At 40.6% G+C, this 17,667-nt stretch overlaps 1 protein-coding gene across 2 annotated transcripts in view; it reads left to right on the forward strand.

Annotated features, from left to right (window-relative positions):
- The first annotated feature begins 13,423 nt into the window (after positions 1-13,423).
- The window catches only part of LOC122075097 (probable ubiquitin-like-specific protease 2B), a 50,041-nt gene continuing 45,797 nt past the window's right edge, over positions 13,424-17,667 (forward strand). For both annotated transcript variants that reach the window (XM_042639996.1, XM_042639997.1), the window contains exons 1-3: positions 13,424-13,626; positions 13,724-13,811; positions 14,323-14,363. In XM_042639996.1, the coding sequence (XP_042495930.1) occupies positions 13,763-13,811; positions 14,323-14,363 (90 nt within the window). In that variant the 5' untranslated portion in view covers positions 13,424-13,626; positions 13,724-13,762. The remainder of the gene's footprint in view (positions 13,627-13,723; positions 13,812-14,322; positions 14,364-17,667) is intronic.

Genomic DNA, 17,667 nt, shown 5'->3' on the forward strand with positions numbered 1-17,667 from the left:
GTGCATAGGAGACAAGTCTGATACGCCCTTTATGTAAATCCCTCGGCCGAAAAAGCCTTCCATGAATTTCAATAGGCACCACTTTTAGGTGTATCAACTCCATCAATAGTTCCTCTCAGGTTAGTCCCAAGTACACCAATCCCCATAACCGTCTTGTTTACTAAATGATCTCAACACTTTGATCCGGTCCCGTAAAATAATGGAATGGTCTAGTTCCTTAATTCCAAACACTCAAAATATCAAACAGTTCTACCAAAAAGAAAAAAATATATATATCAAACAGTGAACTATGTACAAAAATCCTAGTTATACAGATAAAATTTCTACGCATACCAAAAATAAAATAAAAATTTAAGCATACAAACACTCAGCTAAGCCCAAAATTTACACGGGCTTTCATCCTCTGCCACGGGTGTGGCTGTGCGGTGAGCATCGGACGGCAGAGATGACATCGGTACACCCCTCGATGCCATGCCTGCCATCGAATCCTAGCCGCACAGCCGCACCTGTGGCAGAGGATTTTTTTCGAAAAATTACACTTCCAAATCACCAACACCAAATTAAATGTAAATCTCAATTTATTAAATTCATGTAGTCATGTCGGGGGAAAACACAAATGTGAATCTATATGTTGTGTGTGCAAAAGAGAGAGAGAGAGAGAGAGAGAGAGAGAGAGAGTACTTGGTTTGCAACTTGATCTCACCCTCTGTGGGTCTTCCTCGGATCAAAGTTTGAACTCAAAACGATAATGTGATATGAAAGTACGACACCCTAAACCATAGTGCATTGTAAACATTATAACTTATAACTATTAGTTATTCCTAAATGAGTAATTTGGATCATTCACACTCTTGGCACCTACTCTTCAAATAGAGGCTGCATCCAATGCAATTTGAAGTTACAACCAATGCACTATACATTGGATCCATGAAATTAGATAAGTCGATTACGAGTTTTAGTGGGATGGTCTGGGATGAGATCCTGAGCCTCTCCAATTCTTAATCGTTCAATTCTTATCCAATTCTTTATGTGCATGGGACATTTCTATATTTTTTTAAACTGAACAATTGCAAAAGTTTAAATTGTAAAAGTTTTTTGGAATTCAAATCAATTTTAACCCTTCAAATGCCTTCCTATAATCGTTTGATTTAAAAATATATATAAGGGAGAGGGATAGGTATGCCGCCGATATCAAGGGCCCGTTTGATAACGTTTCTGCCGTTTATGTTTCAAGAAACGACAGAAACATAAATTTCCGTTTCTAGAAACAGAAACGGAATTGAAGGTGTTTGATAAGTCATGTTTTTAGAAAAGTTGAACTTGCTTTGCCTGGGTTGTTTCTTGAACCATAAATTAGTACAAATTTCTATTTCTATTTCTAAAAATAAGTGAAAAGAAACAGTTTTATCAAACGCTTGTTGCTCCGTTTCTGCTGTTTCTGGAAACAGAAACGCAAAATGCGTTTCTTGAAACGTTATCAAACGGGCTCCAAGTATGCTAGCGGATAGCACCAATAGAAAACATATGATGGAGTATCATTCAGGAAAGATATGAGAGTCATTTCAGAAAAAAAGGAAGAGAGAGATAGACACAATGGGTGCTAGCATACTTGATATCAACGCCATACTCAACCTTTTCCCAATATATAAATCATGTATATAATAATTACACAATTAAGAGTTAGAAATTAGAGAGGTTCTAAATTCTCTGGGATGGATCCTGGTTCCTGGTTCCTGACTTAAATTGACACCCTTTTGATTTGGCATATATCTGATCCATGGTTGTAGGAACAGTGTTGCGGCTGTTGCCGATGTCCATGCGTCCCCCCACACACTCGTATAAAAGCGAAAAACAAAAGTCCTTCTGCGAGGTTACATTTTATCCATCAATGTTTTTTCATTTCACTAAAATACCCTCGTCAAATACATATAGGGCATACTTATGACGCGTCATGTACTCAATGTATTAGAACTTCCATCGCTCCTTTAAACACTGGTCTGGGTCCCGACTCTCGGCTATCTTTATTAAAACGAGGGCACACCGACCAACGTGTGGACCGTTCTGCGGGTTTCGTTTGCTAATCTAGCAGAGTCAATTTTTCCCTCGCGAGTTCGTAAATTCGAAATCAGCAGTGTATCTTCTGAGATCTGAATCAATTCGATTAAACGATCGACGATGGGAGGGTTCTTTGATGATTTAAGCTTTAACTCTACATGATTGTCATCTCGCCCCGTGGATTTCAGGGTTTAACATCCTTGCTATCATCGCGAATGATGGGGAACTCTTCTCGCGAAAAATTAGCAGTTTTTGACTTCAACGAGGAAGACGAGTTTGTTGAATCGGCTCCTGGTCGATTTCTTGGGAAAGTTAGAAGCACTGAGGATAATTCTACTGCCATCATGAAGTATGAATTCCTTCAAAATTGTAAGTTCCAAATACGGAAACCCTATATATATATATATATATATTTTTTTTTTTTTTAAATTATTATATTATATTATTTATTTATTTTTATTTCCTCCAATAATTTTTCATTGTTTTGGAGAAGTTCCAAATAGTTCTCGAAAGATGCATGTTCCAAAATTGAAGTCCCTTTTTGTTTATTTTTTCTGTGTACTTCGTATGTTCGGAGACTTTTGGTTGCTCTTACCGCTTTCAACCAAAGCTCTAGAGCTGTTCTTACGGTTCAATTCGCTAAACTATAACACAGTTGTACTGTTAGCAATTTAGCATACGTCAGTTTATAGTATATACTCACATCTGGGAGGAAGTTTGTGTTAAAGTTCACTTATTTCTGGGACTATGTAGTTTCCAGCATAAAACTAATGAGTCGTATTATGAAATTGTGGGAGAAGGTTATTGAAGCCCACATGAGAAGGGATACCAAATTGGTTTTATGCCAGGTAGATCCAAGATTGAAGTTATTTACTTACTCGAGGCTCATTGAAAAGTTTAGAACTTCCAAGAAGGATCTCCATATAGTCTTTATTGACTTAGAAATAACCTATGAAGGGAGCTAATCTGGCATAATAGAGAGGAGAAGGGTATTAAATAAATATGCAGATATTAATAAAAAGTATGTATGAGGATGTAATGACTACTGTGAGAATTGTGGGAGGGCAAGATAGTGATTTTTCTATTACAATGAGTCTGCATCAAGGATCTGCTTTAAACCCTTATTTTATTTGCGCATAACATTCAAGATGAGGTTCCATGGTGTATGCTCTTTGCTAATGATATTGTTTTGGTGGAAGAGACAAAAGTTGGGATTAATGCTACATTGGAGTTACGGATATCAACTTTGGAATCAAGAGGTTTTAAGATAAGTAGAACGTACAACTATGCCCATCATTGTACTCTTATGCTTGACCTTATTAGGAAGCGCCTCCAACTCTAGAAAGGAAAGCTTCTATCTTTTGCAGGTCGCCTTGAGCTCATTAGATCAGTTCTCCAAGCTTCTTACATTTACTAGTCGGGTATTTATGGCTTTATGGAGTCTATCATTTTCAAATTGGAGTCCATTTTTGCCTCTTTCCTTTGGAAATGATTTGAATGCTCTAGATTTTTTCGTCCTATCAGCTGGGCTGCACTCTGCCTTCCTAAATCTGAAGGGCGGCTTGGGTTGAGAAGGATCAAGGATGTTAACATGGCTGGTATTATCAAATTGGCTTGGAAGATCATTTATAAGAAGAAGAGTATATGGGTTGAATGAGTTTTCTCAAATCCCCTCAGATCGGATTCTTTTTGGACGGTAAAAATTCCTGTTGATGCCTCTTGGGTGTGGCATAAAATCATTGCTATCCGGCCCACTATATCTTCAACTTGCTTTTCTCTGATTGGCAATGGAGCCGATACTTATCTTTGGCTTGACCCTTGGCACCCCAAGTGAATACTTTACCACACTATAAGCTCCAAAAGAATCTATAACTCGGGCCTCTCCAAGTTGGCCCTAGTGTCTGATGTTCTATCTTCAGGCAACTGGTCTCCCCCGGAGCATTATTTGATTCCTCTTGCGGATATTTGGAACTCTTTGCCGGTCATTCCAATATCCTGCCATCATAGCCAGGACACTGTTCTATGGATGCCCTTCTCTTCTAAGGCTGCTTGGGAGTTAGTCAGGACTCGGGGCTTAGCTTCCCCATGGCATCGGCTCATATAGTTCAAGCATCACATCCCCCCGCCAGAGTTTCATGGCTTGGAGAATGTTTACTAACTCCTTGCCTACAAATCATTTCCTTATGTAGAGAGGCATTCAAGTTGATCTTATGTGTATCCTATGTGGCAATGAGATGGAGACTATAGAGCACCTCTTCTTTGCTTGTACCATCTCTTCTTCCATCTGGAAAGGGATCCTTGCCAAATGCTGGCCAGACAACAGGAGAATCCTTCCCTTTCAAAGGGAGTGGATTTGGGTGGACATGACTTTTCAGGGAAAATCTATCTGTGATGTTGTTGGAAGGCTGGCTTTCTGCTCTACAGTAAACCAGATTTGGATGGAAAGAAATCATCAGAAATGAACCTCCAACTCCCGCCCGCTTGAGAAGATTTGGGGCTCCATATTCTTTGATGTCAAAGCAAAAAACTCTCGGAATTCTACCACTTGTAATTCCTCCCCTAGAAATTGTCATATTGTAAACTCCTGGGAGCTCCCTAGCTCCATCAGTAATCCCTTATGAGTTAGTCCTTTTTTCTTCCCCCTCTCCTTCCTAGGGGCTGTTTTCCTTCTTTATTCGCTTGGTAACGAATTATTTATTACAAAAAAAAAGATAAACAGAATGAAAATGGATTATATGATGTGTAATTTTAGGGCTCGTTTGATAACGTTTCTGCCGTTTTTGTTTCAATAAACGGCAGAAACATAAGTTCCTTTTTATGGGAACAGAAACGGATTTGAAGGTGTTTGGTAACCTTGTTTCTGTTCCATTTATGATATCCATGGTTCCCCTCTCTTCTCTCTTTCTTATTCTCTTGTGGTTAACAGAGAAAAATAAACCCTAGTTTCGGTGATCAAATCTTCAGCAACCTCCCTGGACTCGGAGATAATAGCCAAATCCTTCACAACCCATTTTCGATTACTCGGTAGAAAAACCAAACTCCCATAGTGTAAGACCGAAGCTTTGGCGACGAAATTTTGGGTTTGGGATCCTCGACCGGGGAAGATGGAGTGGTGGTTTCTTGCGGCGTTTGCGAGGATTCGGTGATGGGAAGACCTTCGAATTCATCTTCATCCCAATAGTCAGAGCCTTTAGGTGAGGGATTAGAGGAGGCGGGTGAGGGCGGTGATGTAGCGGGCTGTGGAGGGCCGTGATGAGTCTCAAAGTCGGATTTGGTGACGGGAGGAGAAGGGACCAGTGAACGTAATGTAGGACTAGATTTGACAACCAAACCAGTCCCAAAACTGTAGGAACTTTTAAACTAAGAACAACCAAGAATAGCCAAAGTAAGGCAGCAATATAACAGATCAGAATTAAGGAAGAAACAGATTTTTGTAAATCAGAATTTCGATCCCAGAAACTGGAGTCTATGAGTTCAGACTATAAACCAGATAATAGGCCTAACCAGAAGTAGGAATAGAAGCCTAACAGTTCACAGACCAGAATAAACATCCACAGAAACAGAAGAGGACAAATCAGACCTATCGGTTCTGGTTCCTGTGCTGTAAGGTCACTACAGGACAGAATTCAAGAGAATTTTAATATCTTAAAATTGGCTGGCCAGAATCAGCCCAAACCAAGGTCGAGTCTCTCTTGGGTAGGGAGGAAAGATTGACCAAAATTATAGCTCAAACCAATGGCTGGAAGTGCTTCAGGTAGCAGAGAGCCGATTGTGAAATCTAAGGCAAATCTGGGCAGAATTGGAATTTAAATACCTGGTTCGTTGAACAGCAATAAACTCCTTGAAAAAAAAAAAACCTGGAAGGAGAAAAGGAGCACTTGAAGATGAACCTCTTGGACTTCTCGCCGCAAAGAGTCGTCGGATCGAACACCAACCCAATACCTTGATCAAACACAAGGAAGTTCTCTCGCAGAGAAAACAGCAGCAGCAACCATGTAGTTTTGTAAAAATCGTAGCTCATTAAAAGAGCCATCATCTTTATTTATAACAGTGATAGGGGTTACATGAAATAGAAACTAACTTTAGTTTCCAAAAACTGAAATAGGAAACTAAAAATTAGAAACTCAACTAGTTACTAAAACTGAAAATAGAAACTTACAAAATAGAAAGTCCTTTAGTTGCTAAACTGGAAACAGAAACTAATTTATGACTGAAAATTAGAAACTAAATAACCCCATCTAAAAAGGAAACTAAAGAAAAAGGAAACATATCACTGAATCCCGTATGCAACCTTAGAACCCCTAGTTTAGACCCATAAAAGTAGCCCAATATACTCCGAACCACATGGACTGAAGGCCCAACACGTATACAACCCAACCCTAAGCTTATTCCTAATAAAACAAGCCTAGTTTGGTGAAGAATCTGCATCAACTCTCCCCGGCTTGGAAACATTCGACTCCGACGAATGGATAAGGACATGTAACGCTCATACAAGTCGGGATCAAGTCTCTTGAAATCATCAGCATGAATCCAAGTACAGTCACTACGGGGACGGCCTTTCCACTTGACAAGAAAAGTGTGATAACCGGTGCCACGGCGGGAGGTCTTGTAATTATCATCCAAGACGTCTTCAATAACTTCAGAAGTGGGTGGCTTCAGTTGAGGCAACCTCAGCATTTGCTCCGAGTCTCCATCATCTGAATGATGCCCAACATAAAGGTGAAGATCAGCCACATTAAACACGTTGCTTATGGTCATGTCATCAGGCAACTCAAGCACATAAGCATTAGGTCCTATACGTTTCAGCACCTTGTAGGGACCCATCTTTCGTGGATGTAACTTGGTATTGACACCTGTCTGAAACCGTTCAGGATTTACTCGAATCATCACCATGTCCCCAGGTTTGAACTCCACATAACGCCGATGACGATCAACAGAAGCCTTATACACCTCATTGTTCAAGGCAATACGTCGTCGGACGTTGGCATGCACCTCAGTGATATGACGTAAGAACTCATCAGCTTCAATACTAACTCGAGCCTGGGGTGGGAGTGACATAAGGTCAATAGGCCGCTTAGGTTGGACTCCAAGCAAGATCTCAAAAGGAGTACGACCTGTTGTCCTATTCACTGAGCTGTTGTAGGCAAATTCTGCAATGTCAAGAATAGAAGGCCATGTCTTCTCATAGTCTCGAACCAAACACCTCAACAAGTTTCCCAAACTACGGTTCACCACCTCTGTCTGTCCGTCTGTCTGTGGATGAAATGCAGTTGAAAAGTTCAGCTTTGTATTTGTCTTCAACCACAATGTCTTCCAAAAATAACTCATGAACTTAACATCACGGTCAGACACAATACTAGTTGGCAGCCCATGTAGTCGTACTACTTCCTTGAAGAAGAGCTTTGCAACCTGATAAGCATCAAAAGTCTTACGACAAGGTATAAAATGAGCCATCTTAGAGAAACGATCCACAACCACCATAATGGAATCATATCGTTCTCTAGTAAGGGGTAGTCCAAGAACAAAATCCTTGCTAACATCAAGCCACGGTGCATGAGGAACAGGTAGTGGAGAGTATAAACTGTGTTCTGTTTTCCCCCTTTTGCCAACTGACATACACATCTCTTGATCACATGATCGACATCCTTTGCAATGCATGGCCAATAATATCGATCAGCCACCTGTGCAAGAGTCTTATCTTTCCCAAAATGTCCCCCTAATCCTCCTCCATGTAACTCTCGTATGATGTGATGACGTAGGGAAGAGTTTGGGATACAAAGCCGCGTGCCAAAGAACAAGTACCCGTCATGAATAGAGTACTTTAAGTGCTGCCCACCTTTAAAGACAGTGCTGAAATCAGAATCAGATGTATACTCACCTCGTATCTGTTAAGTGTGAGCACTTTCGGCTAAGTGCATCAGCCACTGTATTCTCTTTTCCCGCCTTGTACTTTATTGCAAATACAAACTGATTGCATACAACTCCAGATCATAATCGAATAGCGCTTCTTGGCCTCATTCATATGGGGTGCCTCCTTGCATTACGCCTCCTAGCCCAACATGTGAAGCATCTGTAGCTACCTCAAATACTTTGTCAAAATCTGGTAGGCGTAGGATGGGTGCCTCGGTCATCTTCCTCTTCACAAGAGCGAAGGCTTTGGTCGCTGCAACTGTCCATTCAAACTTCCCTTTACTCGACTTCATACATTCAGTGATGGGTGCCATTACTGCACTGAAGTTCCGAACCCATTGATGACACTATACAACCTTGGGCAGCATGAAGGAACACTTCTTGAGATTGATGTATAACTTCTCAGCACGGAGTACTCTTAAGACTTGCCTCAAGTGATCCTTATGCTCTTCTTGGTTCTTACTGTATACCAGAATGTCATCAAAATAAACAACCAAAAAGCGACCAATGAAGGGATGAAGGACCTGTGTCATCATCCTCATAAAAGTACTAGGTGCATTTGTCAGACCGAACGGCATGACTTTCCACTCATATAAGCTATCCTTGGTCTTAAAGGCGGTCTTCCACACATCTCCAGAACGGATGCGAATCTGATGATAGCCACTCCTCAGATCTAGCTTGGAAAAAACCTTTGCCCCGGACAGGATATGCAACATATCATCTAGTCGTGGTATAGGAAACCTATACTTGACTGTTATCTTGTTGATAGCACGGCTGTCCACACACATACGCCAAGAACCATCCTTCTTTGGCGTGAGTAAAGCTGGTACTGCACAAGGACTTAAGCTCTCCTCAATAAAGCCCTTCTGTAGTAACCCATCCACTTGCCGTTTCAGCTCGGCATGCTCAGTTGGACTAAGTCTGTAAGCAGGAAGGTTGGGTAAAACCGAACCAGGTACCAAGTCAATGGCATGCTGTATGTCTCTCATGGGAGGCAACTCATCTGGGAGATCATCAGGGACTAAGTCAGAAAAATCAGACAGGAGCTCTCTGATAGGTGCACTATACGTTACTTCAGGTTGGGGAGTGACTTCCCTGGTAACAAGTGCCATAACCATTCCAGTCTCATGACTTGTGTGTAAAAACTGTTTATGGGAAATAGTTAGCAACTCCTTTGTGGGCAGAGCTAATACCTTCTTCTCATTGTCAATGCCCTTCTGATTTGACCTTAATGATCTCTTCCGCCGTATTTCAGCCGGCACATTTACCGGATAGAAAGTTGTAGGAACTCCCTTCCACATGAAAGTACACAGATTCTTCTTCCCTCCAACCATGGCATCATTGTCATACATCCAGGGACGACCAAGCAATACATCTGTGAGTTTCATTGGGATCACATCACACCAAACTTTCTCTTCATATCGGTAAAGTTTCAAAGGAACTGAGCACCTCTTATTCACCTCTAAGGTATTACCATTCAGCAAGGATACCTTATAAGGCTGAGGATGTGGGTCAGCTTTCAAGGTTGCTTTCTTCACAAAGGCTTCAGAAACAACGTTGACACAACTGCCACTATCAATGATAATCTGACAAGTATGCTCACCTGACTTCATACGGCTGTAGAATATGCAGTTACGTCGCCAATCCTCTCCTTTGGTTTCAGCCACCAATATGCGAGTAACAATATTTATTCCCTGGGTATCATCCTCATTAGTGTTTTCCATATCATAGTCATATCCACCATCATCATCATCATCTAATGGGTAGGGATAAAGAGCTGACTCATCCTCCTCATTGGAGTCTTCAACCTCAGCTACTGCATTAATCCTCTGCTTATGCGGACAAGACTTAGCAAAATGTCCTATCTCTTGACAATGGAAACACTGTACCTTATTACTACCTGTCATGGGTGCCTTTCCTTTATGATCAGCTCGTGGAGGAAAAGTGGATTTTGGAGGTGCTGAGCTACTAGGTTTAGTGGCTGGAAAATTCTTCTTTACCTCCCCAGCTTGGAAACCAAACCTTCTAACTGGCTGTGCTAGAAGCTCCTCTGCTCGTAGGGCCTTGTCAAAACAATCCCTCACTGAGTGCACTTCAACAACTCCGATACCCCTGTTGATTTCAACTCGTAATCCCAGTCGAAACCGAGATAACAGTTGCCTTTCATTCTCCCTTATGCCTGTACGAGAATAAAGTGCGTCAAACTTGTTCATGTACTCGGCAACAGTCATAGACCCTTGACGAAGAGAGTCTAGCTGGTCTTGTATGCGAGCTCTGAAGTTGCGTGGCAAGTATTTATCTGATAACTCAAGCTTCATCTCTTCCCAACTAGTAGGTTCTCTACCACGGTCTTCCAACTCTAGCTCATAGGTCCTCCACCACTCACGAGCAGCCCCAACTAGCTTAGCACGAGCTAGTTTCATCTTCCGTTCCTCAGGTAACTCATAATAGTCAAAATAGTCGTCTAGTGCCACTACCCAATCATAGAACAATTGGGGGTCATATCTCCCATCAAACTCCTTCAGATCGAGCTTGACCTTCTGTGAATCTCCAGAATACCTCTGCTGCACGGGACGCTCTGTCTCAAAATATCCTCTTACATGCTCTTCAAAAGTGGGTTGTGCTACTGGAACCCTCTGTGGTGCTCTCAGATTAGGGTTTGCTCTCCTATTAGTCAACTGAGTAACCACATTCATTGGAGTGTCCACTTCGGGTGTTGTACGTGAACTGCCAGTAGGCTGTTGGGGTGGGGTCTCTTCATTCAACAACCTGGCATCCAATTCAGCCTTCAACTCAGCCTTCAATTCAGTCCGTAAGGTTTGCTGTTCAGCCCTCATCTCAGTCCTCATAGTCTGTAGCATCTCCATAAGAGAAGCTAGGGTAGGGGTGTTTTCCCAGCCATGCTCTGATACCACTTAATGTAGGACTAGATTTGACAACCAATCCAGTCCCAAAACTGCAGGAACTTTTAAACTAAGAACAACCAAGAATAGCCAAAGTAAGGCAGCAATATAACAGATCAGAATTAAGGAAGAAAAGATTTTTGTAAATCAGAATTTCGATCCCAGAAACTGGAGTCTATGAGTTCAGACTATAAACCAGATAATAGGCCTAACAGAAGTAGGAATGAAGCCTAACAGTTCACAGACCAAATAAACATCCCAAAAACTGAAATAGGAAACTAAAAATTAGAAACTCAACTAGTTACTAAAACTGAAAATAGAAACTTACAAAATAGAAAGTCCTTTAGTTGCTAAACTGGAAATAGAAACTAATTTATGACTGAAAATTAGAAACTAAATAACCCCATCTAAAAAGGAAACATATCACTGAATCCCGTATGCAACTTTAGAACCCCTAGTTTAGACCCATAAAAGTAGCCCAATATACTCCGAACCACATGGACTGAAGGCCCAACACGTATACAACCCAACCCTAAGCTTATTCCTAATAAAACAAGCCTAGTTTGGTGAAGAATCTGCATCAGAACGGAAGGGTAGATCGGAAATTTGTGGGGAATCGGAGATCTCTTATTCTTCTACGGCTTCGTTGCCAAAGCCTTCGAAGTCAGCTGCAAACCTGTAGTGGCGAGGGCAGAGCAGCGGTTGAGTTCTTGGCCAAGGATAGAGAGGACGGAGAGGAGGGCGAGGAAGTACCAGAGGGTCTCTCCTCGTGGTGTTAGGAGGGTGGTTATGGGTCTGAACCAGGAACGAGAGGTTGGCTTTGCCATAGCTCTCAATGGGTACTGAGAGAGAGAGAGAGAGAGAGAAGAAGAAGAAGAACAATACGCCTTGATTTAGCTTCTGGTTGTTTCAAGAAACGACGAAACGAGTAGAACTTGTTCCGTCGTTTCTGTTTCTTGAACCAGAAATAGATATAAATTGCTATTTTTGTTTCTGTAATTAGGTGAAATGGAACAGTTTTGTCTAAACACTTTTTGTTCTGTTTCTGTTGTTTTTTGACACAGAAACGGCAGAAACATGTTTCTTGAAACGTTATCAAATGGGCCCTTAGTCACACTACGATGGATAATGAAGTGGTGAAGATTGAGGAGAGAGAGGTACCAATCACTTTACATATCTGGGGTCAATCATAAATAAAGAAGGTGATATAGAGGATTACAGTGGGATGGATGAAGTGGAGAGGTGCATCCAGGGTGTTGTGTCACCAACGTATTCCTTTAAATTTTGAAGGAAAACGATATAGAGTATTAAAGTGGGATGGATGAAGTGGAGAGGTGCGTCCAGGGTGTTGTGTCACCAACATATTCCTTTAAATATTAAAAGAAAATTCTATAGGATAGTTGATAGACAAGCTATATGACGTACTGGGCAGAATGCTAGGTAGTTAAGAAGTATCATATCGATATGATGTTTAGATGGATGTGTGGCATAGCTAGGAAGGATAAAGAATCTTATGTTTATCAATTCTAAATTCTTTCCGATTAAAGTTCCTATGTTCCAAGATACTAATATAATCTTATGTTTTTTGGACTAGCTTCTTTACTTGCACTCGCCCATGGTGTGAGAACCCTTGCCCACTTATCGTCATAACCGGGTGTTGAAGTGGTGCGTTGCTTACATGGGATGCCTTATTCAACCCTTGCTCAATATCCACTACACCTGGGTTATAGTGTAGCGTATCGCTTTCGGGGGGTTGCCATATTATAAGGTCAAAATCATAAAATTCTAAGGTCCACACAAAAGAGTATGACTAAAGTTTTTTTTTTCTTCACAATGCTGCTGCCGACCTGATGCACCAACCCTCCTTTATCTGGGCTTGGGACTGGCAGCATAATGCACTAGTGGAGTTATTAGCATTTATGAGACCAACTTTGGATAAACTATTAGACTAAAAACCACTTAACTCCCAAGATTAAGAGGGCCCCACATTCTATAATACTAAATTAGAAGACTAAATTCGTGTAGCCCCTATGGACCCAAAATGTAGGCCTTGTAATTGAACCCATTACAAATAAAAACACTTAAAAACAAAAGGCAATAACCAATTCTATCAAAACAGACCCTAATATTGCACTGTAACTACATTACCCTCCTCCATTGTCGTTGGTCCTTAGTAATATTTTTTCCTTTTGAAGTCGTGAAGTACTCACTGATACCTAGAAAAAAAAGGTACTGGTTATCTATAGCAGTCAATATTTGATAAAATACCTACTCTTCCAGTGTTTGAATTACCCATATTTTTACCATCCATGAAATTTAGACTGTTAATGTAATCATCTTTGGGACTATATTTTCCCTCCCCTCTTTGGGGACATGCTAGCTTCACATGTCATCTAGGGGTTTGAATCTATTTTCTTCTTTTGAATTTGTTTTTGAATGAGTTTTTCTTTTAACATAATGTTTATTTTTATTTTTTTTTTTTTTTGGGAGAAATAGAAACCAATAATGCATCATACGTAGATCTAGATCCAAGTGATAGCAAGCACAAGGCCACTAAAGAAGGAATTTCGTGTTTGGATGCTGTTCTAATATCTAAGTCTATGAGTCAGGAACCAAATGCTCATATGAGCCCAGATCCAATTGAACCTGGGAGTCCATTATCTGGACGAAATCCCCTTCCAATGCAAGCTTTAAGTCCGGGCATACCTCCAACTGGGAACAAGCGATTAAATTGCACTTTTCTGGACCCTCATCTGATGTATTTGACTTTCTTTTCTTGCTTTCTTTCTTCGTCGTGATGTTAGATCGGATGTGGGTTTTGATGATCCTCAATTTTTTTTTTCTTCGTGCTGCAGAATGAGTCAGTTGGAGTGATTTCAGATGATAATGAAAGCATGAAAGGGAGTTTTCCATCAACCTCTTCTGATCTTGTGGAAAATGAAGGTTAATAATTTTCAACTTATTCACCTCGTGAGATTGTATGCCTTAAAATTTTGTTTTGGTGGTTGTTTAGGTTTATCTTCTGAAATGAGACTTCTTGGTATTTGGGATTCGCTGTACTAAATTTGAACTTTGGGTGAAATAAAATAAAATCTGACATTATCTTCTTAGGAGGAATGCTGTTTTATACCCGGCTGTTGCTTGAAATTACTGAGAAGTTTAGATATTATTCTCTGCATTAAATATCATCTAACAAAGAATTATGACAGCAAGATGACCTTGAGGATTCTATTACCCTAATTATGAACTGATTATACACATGCATACAAAATTGCTTACTCTACTTTGGCTATTTTTTCTGTTCAAGACTTGAAGTTATTTTTCAGTCAAGGCTGCGAAACTGAATTTCAGAAACCAAGATGAACTTTGCACCTCTTCATTCATTTTTGCTGCATGGATTGTTCCATCAAATTGTTCTAACTGTCGCATATACTGCTCTATTTCATTTTTTTAGGGGAACTAGCATCAGATTATTGTTGCAGCCATTGGGCAATGGTAAGATTTTTCCCCTGCCTTTTCATTTGAAGAATTATTCAAGGTATATATATCAAAAATTTAAATAAAAGGCATAATTAAAAATTGCAGATATCCAAATAGAAATTTCTGTCTTTTATCTCACCAGCTCTTGTTATTGTTTAGGATACAATGCTTGTCTCCATGATTCACTGAAATATACTCTTTAAACTTTGGTTCTCTCACTTTTCTCATTCACTGCTTATGTTAATAGAGATGATTTTGTTGAATTAGGGCAGAAGATACGCATGAAGGCTTAAGGGTGTCAATTCGGTTAGTCCTGGTTGGGTTGGCCTTAGCACCCAGTCTGCTAGGCTTAGACCAAGACTGATTAGTTATTTAAGGTCTCAAGATTTTCGACTGAAACAGTTTGATATACATCATTCATAGTTGTTGAGGTGTCGCATGACGCCTTGGCATCCAGGCGCCTTGACAACCAGTGTTTGCCTTGGTTACCTAGGCGGGCATTTTGGTCGACTTGGTCACCTTGCGTCCAGGCCCCCTTCAATGCCTTGGTTCGCCTAGAGGCTGTGACAACTATGCAATCATTTGGTCTTAGCCGCCAATAAGTCTTGGTTGATCAGTCACTGACAGCTCCTAACCCATCCATTCAATTGGCCTCATTATCAATTTCAGGCCATCACCATTGCTACTTCATCAAGCATTCAACAGAGGTACTTGAAAAAGACAGGGAAGATTTAAAACTCTGATCTTACAGTGGCATGAAACCAGAATTTTTGTATCAGAACGAATTCTTCATTGTGCAAGAGACCGATGGGGTTTGAAACCAAATCTCATGACTCTGATCAGTCCACACAGCTGCTCTGTAAGTCTTCAAACAAACTTGGAATGGGGACGCTTGAAGCTGGCAGTTGGCTTTAGGGAAAGCAATTGAAGGGGTTCCCTGCTGGAAAAGGGGAGGAAGGTGGCATACATGGCTACTATTACCATTTGAAAACGGAGAATATGGGAAAGGGTTCAGGAAAGTAGATATGGAAAGCCAGGGATTGATCTAAGAACCCCCAAAATCATATTTTAAACACGAGGTCACTAATTGGTTTTAGTCAGGTTATTTGCTTGGAACCATTGATCTTAGTTCGGTTTACCGGTCCGGTCAGGTATTGACACCTTATGGAGGCACACAACCAAGAGGATAAGCACAACTTAGAACGTTCGAAGTGGTGGAATTTTGTATTTTTTTTTAATGGAAGATTTTATTGGAAAGAAAGAGGAGCAGACAAAGCTAAGCCTTAGGGTTGTGTTTCAAGCTTAGTGAGATTTGGTCGACACTTGATATATTTAACCCTCTTGCTCCAAATCTCTGCATCTGCCTTACAATATTGTAGCAATTTAGGCTCCATATTATTTCTTCTCTGTAGATATTATTATTGCCCTTTCTTATTTAACAACCTTAGTACCCATATCGTCAACTCTTTATTTTAGTGGGTTGATCATCTTGTTACTCTTTATCTTGTACTTCCCCTTCGTCGACCCTACCAGTAATCCTATACTTGTGTAAAGAGAGTCCTGTGATTGTGGAGCAAGGGAGTAGATCAGCCATTAGAAGTCCTAGAAATAGGATAAACCAAAATAGAATAGGGAGCTGATACTAACAGCTAACTCCTAATAGATCTTAGTGCTAATAGGACTAGGACAATCCTAATGGGACTAAGAAAACCCCAAGGGAGGAGTTTGTGACTTGCGCATGACTCCTCCCTTCTCACGATAGACTTCTAACACTCCCCCTCAAGCTAGAGCATAAATGTTGATCATGTCTAGCTTGTTACAAATATAATCCACTCTACCACTCCCCAAAGATTTAGTTAAAACATCTGCAAGTTGTTCTCCTGTGCGAACATGATTTGTAGAAATAACTCCTGCCTGTAGCTTTTCCCTGAACAAAGTGACATTCAATCTCAATAAGTTTTGTCCTCTCATGGAACATTGGATTTGATGCAATATGGATCGTAGCTTGGTTGTCATACCATAACTGCAAAAACGGAGTGCACTCAAACCCAAGTTCTATCAACAACTGCTTTAGCCACATCAATTCACAAGTGATATGAGTCGTGGCGCGATACTTAGACTCTGCATTAGACCTAGCCACAATGGCTTGCTTCTTGTTCTTCCTAGACACAAGATTACCACCAACAAATGTACAGGTTTCAGTAGTTAATTGCCTATCAACAGGAGATCCAGCCCAATCAGCATCACAGAAACCCTCAATCCGATCATGTCAATGATCAGAGTATAGCAGACCACAACCTGAAGCCTTCTTGAGATATCTTGGAATATGAATAACGGCATCCCATTGAGACGTCCATGGACACGAAAGAAATTGAATTATGACCAAGGTTCAACATATCGGGTTTTGACCCTAGTCGGGACCAAAATTTTGACCAGTTTCGAGGAAACTGGGGAAATTTGCTTGCAATGGTGGAAACCACCCCCAACCTGGATTTTTTTGGTCTGATTTTGTGTACATCCTAGTTTTGACGTTTCTAACCTATTCAAAGAATTAGTTTTATGAAAAAGGACCAAAAGTGATACTCGTGGTGTTGACCCCGGTTTGCTAGTGTACGTTGACTGAAGCTGTACTACTACTTCATATATAAGTTACTAAATAAAAATGAAAAATACATGATTAAAATAGACAAAACATAATGTAGAGGATGCAAAACAAATGATAGAATTGTAAATCATTCTACTATATTTATAAGTACATTGTAAAAAAAAAAAAAAGGAAAAAATGATACAACAATAACAATAACAAACTCAGCATTATCCCAACTTAATGGGGTTGGCTGCATGGATCCATACAAAACACAATAGAGAAGGGGAGGGGGTAAACAGAGAATAGGGGAGGGGGAGGTGAAAAGATGAGAGTATACCGGTGAGTTTAAGCTGAAAGAGGTCCAACCCACGAGGCAGGAGAATAATGGTTTTGAGAACATGAAACCTAGCCCTCCAATAGGCTCTATCCAAGGTCATACTTGGTACAAGGTCTAGACTAGGCATGCCATTCCTCACCACTTCATCTATGGTTATTTTAGGCCTGCCCCTAGGTCTTTTAGATTTTTGAAATTGAATCAATCACTCTTTCTTACTGGGGTGTCCTCAGGCCTCCGTTGAACATGGTCAAACCAACTCAAACGACTTTCACGGAGGTTGTTGTTGATCGTGGCAACTCCCAATATACTCATTCCTTACTTTATCCTTCCTAGTTTTCCCTATCGATCTTAACATCCTCATCTTCGCTACACATAACTTCTGTATATGGCACTTC

Source organism: Macadamia integrifolia, chromosome 4, assembly GCF_013358625.1.
Source record: "Macadamia integrifolia cultivar HAES 741 chromosome 4, SCU_Mint_v3, whole genome shotgun sequence".
In the NCBI taxonomy this organism is placed as follows: Eukaryota; Viridiplantae; Streptophyta; class Magnoliopsida; order Proteales; family Proteaceae; genus Macadamia; species Macadamia integrifolia.